This window comes from Platalea leucorodia, assembly GCF_965183815.1.
Source record: "Platalea leucorodia genome assembly, chromosome: 2".
NCBI classification, from domain to species: domain Eukaryota; kingdom Metazoa; phylum Chordata; class Aves; order Pelecaniformes; family Threskiornithidae; genus Platalea; species Platalea leucorodia.
In genome coordinates, this window is record NC_138824.1 from 127,379,683 (window position 1) to 127,394,066 (window position 14,384).

The 14,384-nt window shown below is 48.5% G+C and overlaps 1 protein-coding gene across 1 annotated transcript in view; it reads right to left on the reverse strand.

The window, feature by feature from the left end:
• The window catches only part of ARHGAP31 (Rho GTPase activating protein 31), a 56,624-nt gene extending 44,849 nt beyond the window's left edge, over positions 1-11,775 (reverse strand). The window contains exon 1 of the mRNA XM_082305141.1: positions 11,231-11,775. Coding sequence (XP_082161267.1) covers positions 11,231-11,330 — 100 coding nt within the window. The 5' untranslated portion in view covers positions 11,331-11,775. The remainder of the gene's footprint in view (positions 1-11,230) is intronic.
• Between the last annotated feature and the right edge of the window lie 2,609 nt (positions 11,776-14,384).

Below are 14,384 nucleotides of genomic sequence, written 5' to 3' on the forward strand. Positions count from 1 at the left end.
GCTACTGAGCCAGGAAGGAAGAATAATGGACTCAATAGATCAAAACCAGCTCTTCCCATTTACCGCTCTTAAGCCCGCCTTTAGGCGCAGATGCTTGATGTATTGACTTTGGCAACATGTGCCTACTGCCATCCTGGCAATAAAGTTATTGCAATGGAGGGGGCGGGGGAAGAAACCCCTGCAAAAAATCTAAGTAAGGCGAACTGAAAATACTGAAGAAAAGGGAGAATCGCCCACGCCCCCTTTGTAACCCTTGAGCCGTCGCCTCAGGCCAAACCCCCACACTCCTTTTAGAGGTTCCAGGACATTTGTTTTAACTTTTTTTGCTGCATTCCTCTACCTTGTCGTACTTCTGTTTTCCAGCCAGGACTGGAAGGGAGAGAACAGGATTATAGAAGGAAGTCTGTTGCTCTATTTTTCTGGCTTGATTAGAAGCAGAAGATGCAATAAATCTCATGAGAGAGTTTGTTCTCATTTAACCTCTCATGTATCTGAAACTACCTGACCAGAGCAAGGGTAAGGAAAATGCAATACCAAGCGGAGCATACTAGGAAGATAAAAAGAGAAAAAGCAAAACAGTGAAGCTGTTCCCCTCTCTAATTTTGCATAAGGAAAGAAAGCAATTCAGTCCCGCTGACAGCTTATTTATTTCACACAAATTGCAGCGCAGATGCAAGGGATCCAGAAGGAGGCTTACCCTGCCTGATCACACCTCTGAACCTCCTGGGGTGTGACTGCCATCACTACCCACAGCACCATAATGAGAGATGAATAGAAAAACAAGCACTAGTTGCACATGGAGCAAAGGGTTTTCCGCATGCTGGTTGGCCCTGTTGTGCTGCCAAGCTGCCTGTCTTCAACAGGACTGACAGTCGCATTCACTGCTGAGATGGCAAATACAGAATACTAACAGTATAAAAAATATCCCAGCTGAAATATTCAGATCCAAATAAACAAACCCCTCCCTTTTCTCCCACTGTTCTGGGTTTGCTAAATCAGCATTTTTTGATGAGGCAGTGAATATAGGCAGTGAGATCAGGCACAGATCTAGCCGGGATTCTCATCCCTGCATCCTACATGTAGAGAAAGTTTGCGAGCACATCAGCACCTTTCAGGAAAAAAGGCAGTACCAGTGCTGCTGTGTTTGGTGAAAAGCACAGTGGTATCTTTTAAATGAAGTTTGTACTGGAGAATCTGACCTGTTCTCCTGTCTAACACTCTGTAGGAAGCAAGCTACACAACTCAGTTACAGCAGGAATGCCTCCTGGCCCTTTGGATGTTCAATCCCTATTTTAGAGATGCAGGTATATCTCCTCTAACCATTTCACCATGTGACAGTATTTAATCGCATTACAAAACCAAATGCACACACGTTCCCAGATGGGAGAAAGCAAAGAAAGGACACGAGATGTGAAGAGAGCTTTGCATTTGGTTTGGGGTTTAGTTTTTGTTCTTTCTTTGCCTGTTCGGTGCTTTACAGAACTAAACAAAGCCTCCTGTTCCAGATGATAAATCTTCAAGCTGCTCCTGGCCCCAGAGAGCACAGGAGATAATAGCATTTCCAAAGGCATTTAGTTAGCTGAGCCTTGAGTGGAGAAGAGGGCAGAGAGAGGAGCTGGAGATAAATGGCTATGAACCCAGCTCAGCTGCTCAGGGCATATTTCTGAGAGCAGCAGCCACAGCTGAGAATCCTGCACGGGGATGCACGCTTCCCGGTCCCCGATCTGGAGAAGGAAGAATTCCGAAAGGAAGAATTCCGGCCACGAGCCATCCCGAAAGGAAGAATTCTGGCCACGAGCCCCCAGTTCGGTGCACGGTGCCTTTGGGGTGGGCTGTACAACCCCCACCTGAGAAAGGTGTGCTGCTTCACAGCATTATTTGTAGGCTTTCTATTAAGCCAAGGCTCTGCAAAGCTTTCATCAGATGCAGCATATCAACGTATTATATAAAGCATACATTAATTTGTTTGAGCTGGCCAGCAGCAAGACTGCAGAAACCATTAAAGAACAGCAGCTCTTTATAAAGAGGCAATTCGTTTTCAGCATTAACCAGGGCAAAAAGGATGCTTAACGCTGTCCCAATTGCATATTGACTGAAATTGCCAGCCTAGGCTGGGTGACCAAGGCCAACTTCGGATAGGAACTGTATAAATTACTAGGAACATCAGAAGAATTAGGAATAGTGTTGCCAGCAGGTCGAGTGATGTGATCCTCCCCCTCTGCTCAGCACTGGTGAGCCCACACCTGGAGTCCTGTGTCCAGCTCCAGGCTCCCCAGTACAAGAACGACACAGACTTACTGGAACAAGCCCAGCTCAAGGCCACAATGATGAAGGGACTGGAGCATCTCTGATATGAGGAGAGGCTGAGAGCTGAGACTGTTCAGCCTGGAGAAGAGAAGGATCAGGAGGGATCCTATCAATATGTACAAATACCTGATGGGAAGGAATGAAGAAAAGGGAGCCAGGATCTTCTCAGTGGTGCCCATTGACAGGACAAGAGGCACAAATTACAAAATGTGAGATTCCGTCTGAACACAACATTTTTTCACTGTGACAGTAGTCAAAGGCTGAAGCAGGTTGCCCAGAGATGTTGTGGAGTCTCCATCTGTGGATATATTCAAAACTCAGCTGGACACAGTCCTGGGCAACCGGCTCTAACTGACCTTGCTTGAGCAGGGAGTTGGTTTAGATAATCTCAAGAAGTCCCTTCTCCTATCAATAATTCTGTGACTCTGTAACACTTTCTGCTGCTGTTAAGGTAACCCTTCCCATATGCACATTAAATTACCTAAGTCCAAGCGGCTTTCCAGTCAACCCAGCATTGCTTGGAACTGGGCCCGTCACACATAGCATCAGCTGCTGGCACCAGGATGGAGGCAGGCTGGTTTGAGCCTAGGCCAGGCTGCTGCTCCCAAACGGCAGTACAGCAAACTGGGGCAGAGGAACTGAAGGCAAGTGCAAAAATCATGGGGTTTGCTCTGTCCCTTTTTGGTGCACTGTTAAGATCAGAAGTGCCTCCACTGGGCTGAAAATGGGGAATCTAATCCAGCTGCAGGGTCGTGTTCAAGGCAGGAGGGTGAGCCAGGAGTGAGACTTCCCTGTCCGCTTAAGTGGTGTGTGCCAAAAGACTTCTAGCATTAGGAACTGAGCTCCTCGCTCTTAAGCACAATGATAGCGTTGATCTGGCACTTGAGTGAGGGTGAAGTTTAGTATTGGTGTCTATAACTTCATTATATGCAAGAGCCTAGACATCTGACAACAAGCTAGGTCTCAAGCCCATGTTAAGTACTCTCATACCTGTAATCACAGTGGTGCAGAAGACCAGAAAGTCTGCTTGTGGTTTCAGGTAAATATAGAAAACAGAGGGTTACATTATTGAATTAAGTAAAAAAGTTAGTAATACAGTCAGCACAGTTGCCCCACGTTATTTAATTTAACACTAAATTCAATTTATGTTACACTGTTCTCTGTCTGTGTCTATTGTAAACATGCTGCAGATTTTTTTTTTGTTGTTGACAATGCAAAACACATTTGCTGAAGTTATCAGCAGAGAAGCTGAAGGCTCTGGCATACGAACAAAAGACAGCTGGGGCTTGAGGCTCTGGGAACGTATGGAAAGTAGACACTAGTAGGCAACTAGCAGCAGTAGTTGCCCTTAAAAAAACCGTCAGTGGAGCCAATTAGCAGCCTTTGTATTGTAATAAGGTGTCTGTAGGTTTCCATGTCAAAGCTCTGAGTGCATCTGGCACCCTGTTGGTGGTTCGGGACTGGAGGCAGACGCTGGTAGCTCTCCATCCTGTAATCACCCTCCATTTGTATTTCACACTTAGGAAAACTGCACCCAGTGCAGATCAGAGATCCAGTCCAAGCCGTGATGTGGGCAGTCAGTCTGACAGCCACCTCACCCCAGGCCCTTCCGCGCAGGACTGGGTATACCGTTATGGCAGGCTGTTTTCATTTCCCCTATTGCCGTTAAAGGAGAAATACTGGAACATAAATCTTTGGCACAACCCTGACTGCCAGCCAATGTTGCTGCTGTAGAACTGCGTCATATACGCAAAGCCTGAGTTACAGATGCAAACTTTCTAGTATTTTGTTTGTGTCACAAGCTCTCCAAACTAGAGCCAGGCCTACACCAAAACTTTGGATCCAAACACCGCAGACAATTGAGGATCTCCCAGACTACTTGTGCACCATGTCTGCATCAGCCTATGTTGTACATCCACCCTGTGCAGTGCCAGCTTTTCATCCGCAGTGGTTTTTTCCTTGAGCCTTTCAGAGCTGTGATACCACAAGCAGTGAAGTCCCTAGTCCTTGGTTTCCCAAGTTCAGATGAAATCAGCTGCTACCAACAAAGAGAAAACATTTGCTAAATCAAAATACATTTTCTAATCTAGAAACTGCAGGCAAGACATGCGATTCATGCTGTTCGCAGGGGGTGGGGAGAAGGCAGGATCAAAGTGGGGCTTAGTGCATGCCAACGACACGTGTGCCTCCTGCAGTGCTTGGTAAGGGAAATGTAAAGCAGGAGGCAGCACGGAAGAGCTCTCTGCTAATCACACAGCGCTAGCAATGGAAAGTCCATACGGAACGAGGAGCTGAGCTCGCAACGTGAATGTTTAACTGCAGCAACACTGTGCCACAGAGACACAAAAATCCAGCTCCCAGGAACCAGAAACAGATTGAGGAAGTAACACAAACATCATCCAAAACAAGGAGGAACAGAAGCAGACAGATGGCTTCTGCTCCCGTTGTTCCCAGTGTCTTGTTGCTCTCACTTTGTTGCCATAGAGGCTGATATCTGGGACTCATAACATGATGCTCCGCTTGTGAGAGCGGGTGGAGAAAAAGCAACCTTTACATTATTAATAATTTCCCCCTCGCTATCCATTTTGGCAGCAGAGTTTCTCACTCCCCCGTCCGCTGGACATGCCTTGGCAGACTCTGAAAGGCCAAGGAGCTGTTTCCCACCCAAGCCCGGCCTGGCTCCTCCACCTGCCAATTCATGTACTCAGCCCTCAGGGCCCCTCCGCCACAGCTCTCCTCCACTGTACAATACTACTGTCTCCCTTCTTTTGCCCCCAGCCTTCAGAACCCGACGGTCCCTTTTGCTCCCATCACAAAGATGAGAGGACGCAGCCTTAAGTATCCCCACAGGCTTCACGGCTACAGCCAGGGATAGACCCCACAGGTCATGGGGCTGCTTAGTATACCAGCAGTGTGAAAATGTAGAGCAGACTGCAGCAGCATGTCGGATAAAAAAAGAGGTCTAATGCTTTTCAAGCCAGCCCAAGAGGCTGTTCTTGTCCCCTTCTCCTCCAAGCCCCTGCTGCTTCCTTCCTTGCAGGAAGAGAAGTGTTTGCATAGCCTCAGAGTGAGGTAGGTCAGGGAAGAGACCTGGATTGAAACCAATCTGGGCACAAAAAGAGAAAAAGGTTTCTTTTCAGCTTGATCAGTTCTTAAGACAGAAATCCCCAGAGCCACAGTTTCTAATTTTGAGAGCAGGATGAACGCAGCTCTTCATTCTTCTGCAGCAGCTTAAGTGAGCGTGTGGCATTTTCATTTTTCCAAGGGGATTTAAAAAAAAAAAATGGCCTCATCTTTTTCTTCCCCATATTGCCATTAATGATCTTTCAGCAGTTTTCCCAGGACTTCCTGCATGCATCGCTAACCAAAAGCGCCTACCCAAAAGCACGGGCATGCTTTCGCTTCAAAACATCAACATAGGAAAAGCAGCTTAAAAAAAAAAATATACTAAGTGGACACAAACGCATCCTTGTATGGTGCACACTTACATGTGCTACAGACTTGCGTGCACCCTCACGCACATCCCTGCGTGTTCTCGTCCCACAAACACATGCAGCTGCACATGCAAATGTGAGGAAGGAAAGCCACGCGACCCAGAAAAGCTGCTTCACATCTGGGTAGCAGGTTTAACGATTGGCTCCGAAGGGAGCCTGTTCTCGAAGCAAACTACTTTCTTCCTCAGTGGCAGGTCTCCTCATCCATCTGAGCACGGACAAGGCAGCTTCACAATTAAACACATAGCATCAAACTGGGGCAGATGGTAACATGCTAGGGGACTGTACCAGAACAGCCAAAGAGTATTCAAGGCCACCTTTCCTTTGTACAAAGCATATTACAGCTGAATTATTGTTACCGTTTTCCCTCAGAAATACTTGCCTATCCTACAGTAAAGTCTTGACCTACTGCAGCTCTCAAAAGTGGTTAAGATCCTGCTTGGGGAGCCAGCGCAAGCCAGAACGACCAGGTTTTTATGAGACCACTAACACTAAATGAAAACTTTCCTTACTCAAATGCAGTTGTGACAAGGCAGAAGCAGTCATTGCGCAGTCACGCAGCGTAGAAGAATATCATATTGCGGGCTATCCATGCTGTTGTCTCCTTCCCCGTATTACAGTCCAGGGGCTTGTAAGGGTTTCCTCACCCGTCTCCCTGTTTTGCACTTGCAGAAAACAGCTCCCTTTCCCGCCCCGGGCCTCAGGGAGTGCTGCTGGGCAGCCCTGCTCTCTGCCATGGCAAGAAAGAGCCTCAGGTGGAGAGCACAAGGGGTTTGGTGGCTTCAAAGCTCCTCAAATGAAGCAGCTGTATTTCTACAGCAAATAACAAACAAAGCCAATAAGCTGCATTAGACAAAGAGACAGAAAGCGCTTTGGGTGCCACAGGCTCAGGATGAGAAGCATTGAGGGAGCTGTGGGGAGTGTGGGAGGGGGTTAAGGGGAAAAGCTGATCTCATTGCATCCCAACCAGACAACATCAGGCAGGAAACAGATGTGCAAGAAACCACAGAGGGGTACAGCAACAGCAGAATTAACTCTCCATCAAATAGGGGAAGCTAGGACACACAGAGCTGATCGGCACCCTGAGAACAAGGTGTCTAATCTGAGATGTGGCTTTTTGCAGTCCTGGTAGCACCTCCTATCCCAACATCTAGACACCATCATACTAAAAATGAAGGAAATGATTCAGCCTTTCTCCAAGTCTTACCTCACTCTAAGCAAATAAAGCAAAGGTAGGTCTGAATCAGTAGCACTTCCTATGCAAAAAGCTGGATTCTTTTACTAGCACAATCCAATTTTTATAGATGTTGTGTCTATTTCCATTTTAAAAAATGGAAGTTGTACCTGGTTGTGGACATGAAATCCCAGTCTGAGTCTCCCACAGTTAGAAGTACTGAGAAAATTAAAATCCATTTTGACTTAGTCCCTCTGACTTTAACAGCTTTGAATGCTTCAGCCCCCTCTCAAAACATGTCTGTGATATAACTAGAAGCAAGACTAATCTTTGTGACTCTTTTCTTAGGTAGTTCAGACTGTCCTGCCCCAGCTAAGGTTTGTGCACAACCTTGAGTCTTGTCTTCTCTGCTGGCTCATCCGTCACTAGGAAATTATACTGTTGTTATTACAGGAACTGGGGACCTGACGTGCAGCTCTCATGGACTTCAGTAGTGGCACTATGTGCTTTTCTCCTCTGGAAACCAGGCCGGTTATCGAGAGCCCAAAACATGGCTCTAATGTTAATCCTTCAGGGTTAATATCTGTTAGCTCCATTGCACCCATACAACACTTTACTAAAGTTTGACACAGGAAAATGTTTTAGTAGAGGAAATTAGTGCTAACTTCCTCCTGCACGGGTGCCTATCCATGCCCAAAGCCTGACACTGCTTTCTAGCAAAGCTCTGACACTCCAAAAGATCACTTGCCTCCATGTGTGGATTCAGTGCTGGCAGCGACAGAAAAGGGACTATGTGAAATCAGATGACTTTTACTCAGTGGTTGCCATCCACCATTCTTTTATATCTTATGAGACCTTTTCCTCAAATCCACTGCTATTAAAGTCATTGTTTGAGAATTTTAGTGCAAAGGAATAAAAGCTAATTTTCCCCCAAGCTTCTAGCCCTCTTGCCAGTAGAAAGACTTGAAAATGTAACTCAGATGCACACTGAAGTTTCAGAAAAAAGAAAAAGAACCCAGCACTGATTTTTATTTTATCTGATGATTTTTGTGGCCTGAGTCATGATTTTAAATGCTTGGGAGCACAGATAGCAGTCTGCCCCCATAAGGAACATGACCAGTCTCTGTGTAGACTGCCAGCAGGAAAAGGCCAAGTAGGGTCAAATGTGGTAGTGACAGGAACTGACTTGAAATACAGTAAATTCAACACATCTGACCTTCGAACCAGCCACCAGACAGAAACATCTGTCCATCACCACTGGCCTGGGTCAGATCTGAAGAATCAACTTAGGGCTAAAGGCTTTTCATCACATTTTTAGTCTCCTGAGCTACCCCAGTATACCTGCTAAAGTCTTTCCATCTACACTGCTTTTAAATACTTGGCAGTTTTGCCGCAGCTTTTATTGTTTTATATCATAAAGCTCTTTATAACAGAGCCTTAGATACATCTGTCTGGTAAGGGAGAGAGCAGGATCTTTTCACCCTTCACTGAAATATAGATATCTCTGAAGTGGACCACAACAAGTTATTAAACAGTTAAAAGACAAGAGAGGAAATGCTGATACCTTAAGCAGAATATCATTCTCTCCACTGGAATTTGGCAACGACACAGGGACTAAGGTCCTTGCAGAAAGCACAAGCTGCTCTTCAACAACTTCAAGTATGTAGGGACTCAAGTTGTGCATCTCCTCCACAAAGCACCGCACAAGTAGTGCAGCACCCCCTAACTGTAACGGCCGTGTACTAATCCAGAGGGAAAAAAGCCAGACTGAATTGTCTACACTGGCCTTGGCCATCCCCTGTGCTCCCTTTGCCATCCCCAGCACCAGCAAAGCAGATCTCCACTTCTCTTCGCCTGTGCGAGTGTGCAGGACCAGTCACGCAAAGCAGCACTGCAGGATGGCGTAAAGCAGACCTGAGCGTGAAAGCACAACCAATCTTCTTTTCCACTTAACCCTTCTGGGTGCCTTTTAAAACCTGCTTTCACAAAGGTCCACAACAAAACATTGTCTGGACAGCAGCCAAAATGCTCTCCCCCTCCTCATCACTCCCAGATACCATGAACAGTCTTACGTCTTCATTGCTTCCAAGTAGGGAACAACCAGACCCTGCATCCTACCAGTTAAACACATAGTACGATCTAAAGCAGAGAGAAAGTTATTGCTTTACATCTCTACCAAAGCCCCTGCTTGCAGGAGCACTGGCTTGTCACTGGAAAGAATTGTTAGCAGGACAATTCAACTATCCACAAATCAACCATCTCTCATACCCTAAATGCTCTCCTAATTTTGCTTCATAGTTACAGGTTGCAAGTTTGTGATGTCCTGGTGACATCCGAACCTTCATTTCTTCCCAAGACATCACTTTGGCATACTTGGCCACTTTCCTATTGATCCTGAGAGCCCTACCAGCAAAAAAATTAGCATCTCTAATTCTCTTACTTCTCTCCCTGTCCCCACAAATTGAATTGTACCAATCTAACTTACACCCTTCCCAATAAACCTATAACAATTGAGTCTTTCATTTCTGGATCCCACGGCACTGGGCAACGGGATGTGCTATTCAGCAAATAGCAGTACTGCATAAAGGGAAAGGAACTTCATATTCTCCCCCACTGCTCCTCAGCACGGAGAGATAAGTAGGTTGGAACTGTGAACCATCCCACAAATGAGATTTGAGACAATGATGTCCTTCTTTCTTGTACCCAAAAAACTACTTTAAAAAACTATGGGATTTTGGGTAATAAATTTTGCTCTTCTGGCCTAATTTCAACTGCAGTAACTATGTTTCTCCTTTTAAAATCCCCCTTGCTGCCTCAACTGAATATACTGCCTGTGCCTGCCTTCCTTGTGTTGTTTTTCAGTGTTCCCGTAAACAGCTGTAAATTGTTCCTCCACCGCGGCAGCTCACGTTAGCACTGGATGGAATTTATCTATCTGTACCTTGCGCTGGCAAAGTGGTATCAGTTCATTAAGTCTGTTATTTTTGCTATTTCAATTCAATTGCCGTTAAGGGCTATATAAGTTAAAAGATACAGTAATTGTTACGGACGACTCACAATGAAATTGAATCACTGGTTTTCCCCCGTACCTAAATAAATGCACATATATAACATTTTAGCTTAGTGATATATGTACTGCCCTCTTCGCTGTGCAACGGAAAGGACTACTGTTATGTAGTCCATTCCTCTGCCAGTGCAGTTCCACACTGTACTTCATCAGCCGTGCTCATCAGCAAATGAAAGACCTGATTGTACAGCCCTCCCCGTACAAAGCTGACATAGCTGCTAGAAGCTTTTTTTGCTCAGAGTAGCCTGACATCGGTAAAAGTTGGTTAATTTAAACTGGAACATAATGCTAAACCTGGAACATAAGGCTCACATCAGGAATGGTAACAGGCGTGTATTTTTCCTCTTGCTAAACTGCAGGTCTTTCCGTATGCCAGACTCTCAGCTGCTTCTCTCGTTATCCAGCCCTCTTTAAGAAAAGTTGTTCTGCTCCTTCCCTCATCCAGGACTGACCATTTCAAGCTCAGGACCCTCTGGCCTTATTGCAGTTACCTTTTGTCTAAGCTACCATATTCTCATCTGATATCTGAGGGCATGGAGGTCAGGGGGAGGAGGAGAGGAGAGAAAGATAACAGGCAGGGTAGTGAAAATATTAGCTCAGCTGCCCCCTGCACCTCACATCCATCCCTGCTCCACCCCAACCCCCAGTCTCTATCCTGTCTCCATCCAGCAGTGGAAGGACAATATGGGAACTGTAGTGGAGTCCAGGAGGGCAGATGGGATGTTCCCAGTTCCTCCCTACAGCCCTGCAACACTCTAGTCTCATGGACTTCAGGAGGATTTCCAAGTCCAGGAGGAGGCAACGCTAAGTGCAGTTCTGATTTCCGAACCTAGCTCCCTAAGAGCCTGCTACCCCCTTCCACGGCCAGGCGGATGGGAGAGGGCATCACAACGTACAGCTGGCCGCCTCTGTCCACACTGAGGCGGCCCGAGAGCCCTAGCCCAGTCCTTTCCCCACACGCAGCGCTACTCATGCAAGGGTCATGCAGACGCGTCACCAAAGCAATCTTCCGATTGTTCATTCATTGTGAGCAACTGGGCAGTGACTCCACTTCCCGGGGATAAACCAGCTCCAGGTTGTCTAGCCCTCAGCCTTGGGAAAGATCCGGTTTGCAGTCCTACCGGTAAAGAAACGGGGGACGCGCGCTCTGCTCCTCCGCTACCAGAGTGAGAATAAAGAGGCATTTACCATCCTGCCCAGAGCTCTCCAGATACTCCGTCAGGTCGCAGCCGAACGCGCTCGCGGCTCCCTTCCTCTTGAGTTTCTGCTTGGCTCCCTTGTTCTTCATGAGGTTAGTCCCAAAAGAGGTTCACCCCCCTCCTGCCTTGCCCCCCTCCCCCCGGCCTCACGCTGGGTGACAAAAATCTTGCTCTTCTCAGACCACCGCCCGTGTCCCGCTCCCAGGGAGTAACATCGGGGGTCCCGTACAGCGTCCAGCTGGAGAAGTAAACATTAATCCCCACCAGATGTTGGGCTGCTCCTGTGGCAGAGGAAGGTCAGAGCGAGAGGAGGCTCCCCAGCCGGCAGCAGCAGCGATCATAGCCCGAGCCCGGAAGGGTTCTCATCAGAGGGAAGTGGGTGGTGGACGGGTGCCCACATCGGAGCTGGCAAGTTGGGGGCAGGCGATGGTGGGGGGGGGGGTGTCTTTCCCTCAGCGCGGTCCTGGGACCCTCCACGGCCACCTTCTGGGTTTCGTCAGCCACGCTGTCACCACTTCCAGCAGAAAGCGTCCCAGTCTGGTCTTCCTTCTCTTGGCTTTCGGAGGAGACTGGAAGTTCAAACGGACTAATGAAAAGGGACCGGGGAAGAGTCTGCACAAGGCTCGTCTTTGGCTCCCCCCCTTCCCCTCCTCCTGCCTTCGGACAGTTAGAGGAATGAGAAACCAGCTTCCTGTCCTGACTCCCGCTCGCTCGCTCTCTCCTTTCCCCCGTTTTACAAATCCTAGGATTATCCAGCTCAGAAAAATGCTGAAAGGAAGTTAGCTGAGGAGGGGGGGCGGAGGACGGGTTTTGGCAGTAAAGTGCATGTGTGTGTGTGTGTATGCGCGCAAGAGGCTGAGGGAAGGCAGGGAGAGGAGTTGGGGGACGGGGATGAGGACGGCGGAGAGGAAGAGGGAAAGCCTGTCCTGACAGTCGACAGATAACGGACTGCCTGGGAGGAAATCACTGCGAGGCGAGCCGCAGCCCGCGGCGCAGTCAGGCGCTTCCTGCGCTACCAACGCTCTGCTCCGAAAAGGCCCGAGGAGGGGCCGGCGAGGAGGAGAGAGAGAGCAGGAGCCACTCCAGTAAATCTCTGCCTCTGATTGTCGAGTCCTTCGTCGCAAGGCTCCTTCCTGCCCTCGAACATGACTCTGTCGCTTCAGGATTTGCCTTCCTCTACAGAGGCGCAGGCTGGAGCTACCAAAGTGCAAGAAGGGGACAGAAAGTTGGGAAATTAAAGAGAGGGGGGAGGAGGGAAACCTTCAGCTCCCTCTTCCCCAGCTCCCTGGCGAGCAGAAACAGATGCCACCCGGGCATCTAAGTTCACGTACTTTCAAGTCAGCTCCCCAAAAAGGCTCCTTTTGACCAACAAAGGGGTTTAAAGACAAGGAACAGAAATCACCCAGTAGCAGCAAGAAAAGAAATGGGATGGGTCTGCCCTCGGGTCCTGAGTCTTGCCGCCCCCACCAACACCTTTCTAGTCTAACCTTCAGTACACGCATATCCCTGCTCCTAAGAGCAGTCACTTGCACTTTCTCCACATTTTTTATCCCAGAAAGTCAACCTCTTTACACGACTGCGTATGCTGTTGGGCCGCACGCTTCACCTAGGGAGGCAAACTTAACTCTGCTAAGGCTTCACTGCCCCCTCTTGCTCTGCGCCAAATGTAACTGTATGGGACTGGGTGAAAAATAAACAAACAAATGAAAAACATGAAATTGCAGCTTTTCACCAAAAATCAGACTCAAGACAGGGAGAGTAATTTTGGTTTGGAGGAAAACTAGCCAGGAAACGGAGCAAAGGACTCCCTTCACCCACCTCCCTCCTCAACCCTGGGCTCTGCACCCTCACGCGGCAGAGAAACCCCATCTCCTCCCGCAGACCTCTGCAAACTCACCACCTCACCCCTTTATTTTGACAGAGTCATTTTTCAGAGAAATCAAGCCTCTGACTGTGATCCGAGTGCTGCCAAAAGCAATTCAGGTTCTGTCTGTTGGTATGGTGACTTCTTTTTTTTTTTTTCCTCAAAAGCATTGGATGGTATCACTTCACACACAAGAAAAAACACCAAGAGCCCTAGTGAAGGACCTTGAGCATTTATAACTCTTATTGTGCAGTTTATCACCGTAATTATCATCGTTTTACAGCTTGCTGGCTGACAGGTCGAGGGGAAAATGATTTGCAGAAGGGTTCCAGAGATGTCTGGCCTGTCGGCTCCCAGCCTCCTGCTCCGTCTCCCAGGCTAAGGGGGGAAAACTGAGCTCTCATCACCAGACGAACGGTTGTTCTCAGGGACCCTCAGTGCTCATGAAACACTTAGAGCTTCCTTGAATTTATTGTGGACTTCTCACAGCACCTTGATGTCGAGTCGGTGCACGGGATCCCTCCCTGAACCGGCGTGCCGCCAAACCCATCGCGTGCCGCAGCGCATCCTGCCTGCCTGCCAAGGGGCAGACTTCAAACGGGGCGGACAGACAACAGGACGCTTAGACCTGGATATCTCGCCAGGCTGTCCTCCTGCTGCTCGAGGGTGGCTGGCTGCCTTCTATAGGAAGAGAAAGCCCTCTCCTTGCCCCTCAGGGGCATGTTCTTCTGCACACACCAGCCCTCTCCCATGGGGCTGAGCCCCAGCACCAGACCAGTGGGGGGAACCACTTCACCGTGGCGAGTAACCACACCGTCTTCTTCAAAGTCCTGAACTGCCCGCTGCAGACACCCCCCTCCCTCCATGAACCAAACAGGACATTTAAACTCCCCGTGCTGGTCTCCTCCATCACCCTACATCAGACGGCATCACTAACAGAGTCTGCGTCCAACAGCCCTCGCCTGTCCTCTCTGCCTGGTGACCTGCTGCACCACACTCCTGCCCTCCCCTCCATGCCCTCCCTCATCTTAGACACAGTTTCCCCTCTCCTCCCTTGCAAGCCTACCCAAACAGGATGTCTTCAATAGAGGATGGCTTCTTTTACAAAAAAAAAAAAGTCAATAAATAAAATGAACCCCTGCGTGCATATGGCTTCCTCATGTCACCAGCGAGGGAGCTACGGCCCCACGCACAGCGGGGAGCACCCTGGCATGGCCGCCATGCAGCATGGGCCCCCTCCCTTCCCTTGCGCAGCCCTGCTCCGAGGGGCATCGGTGGC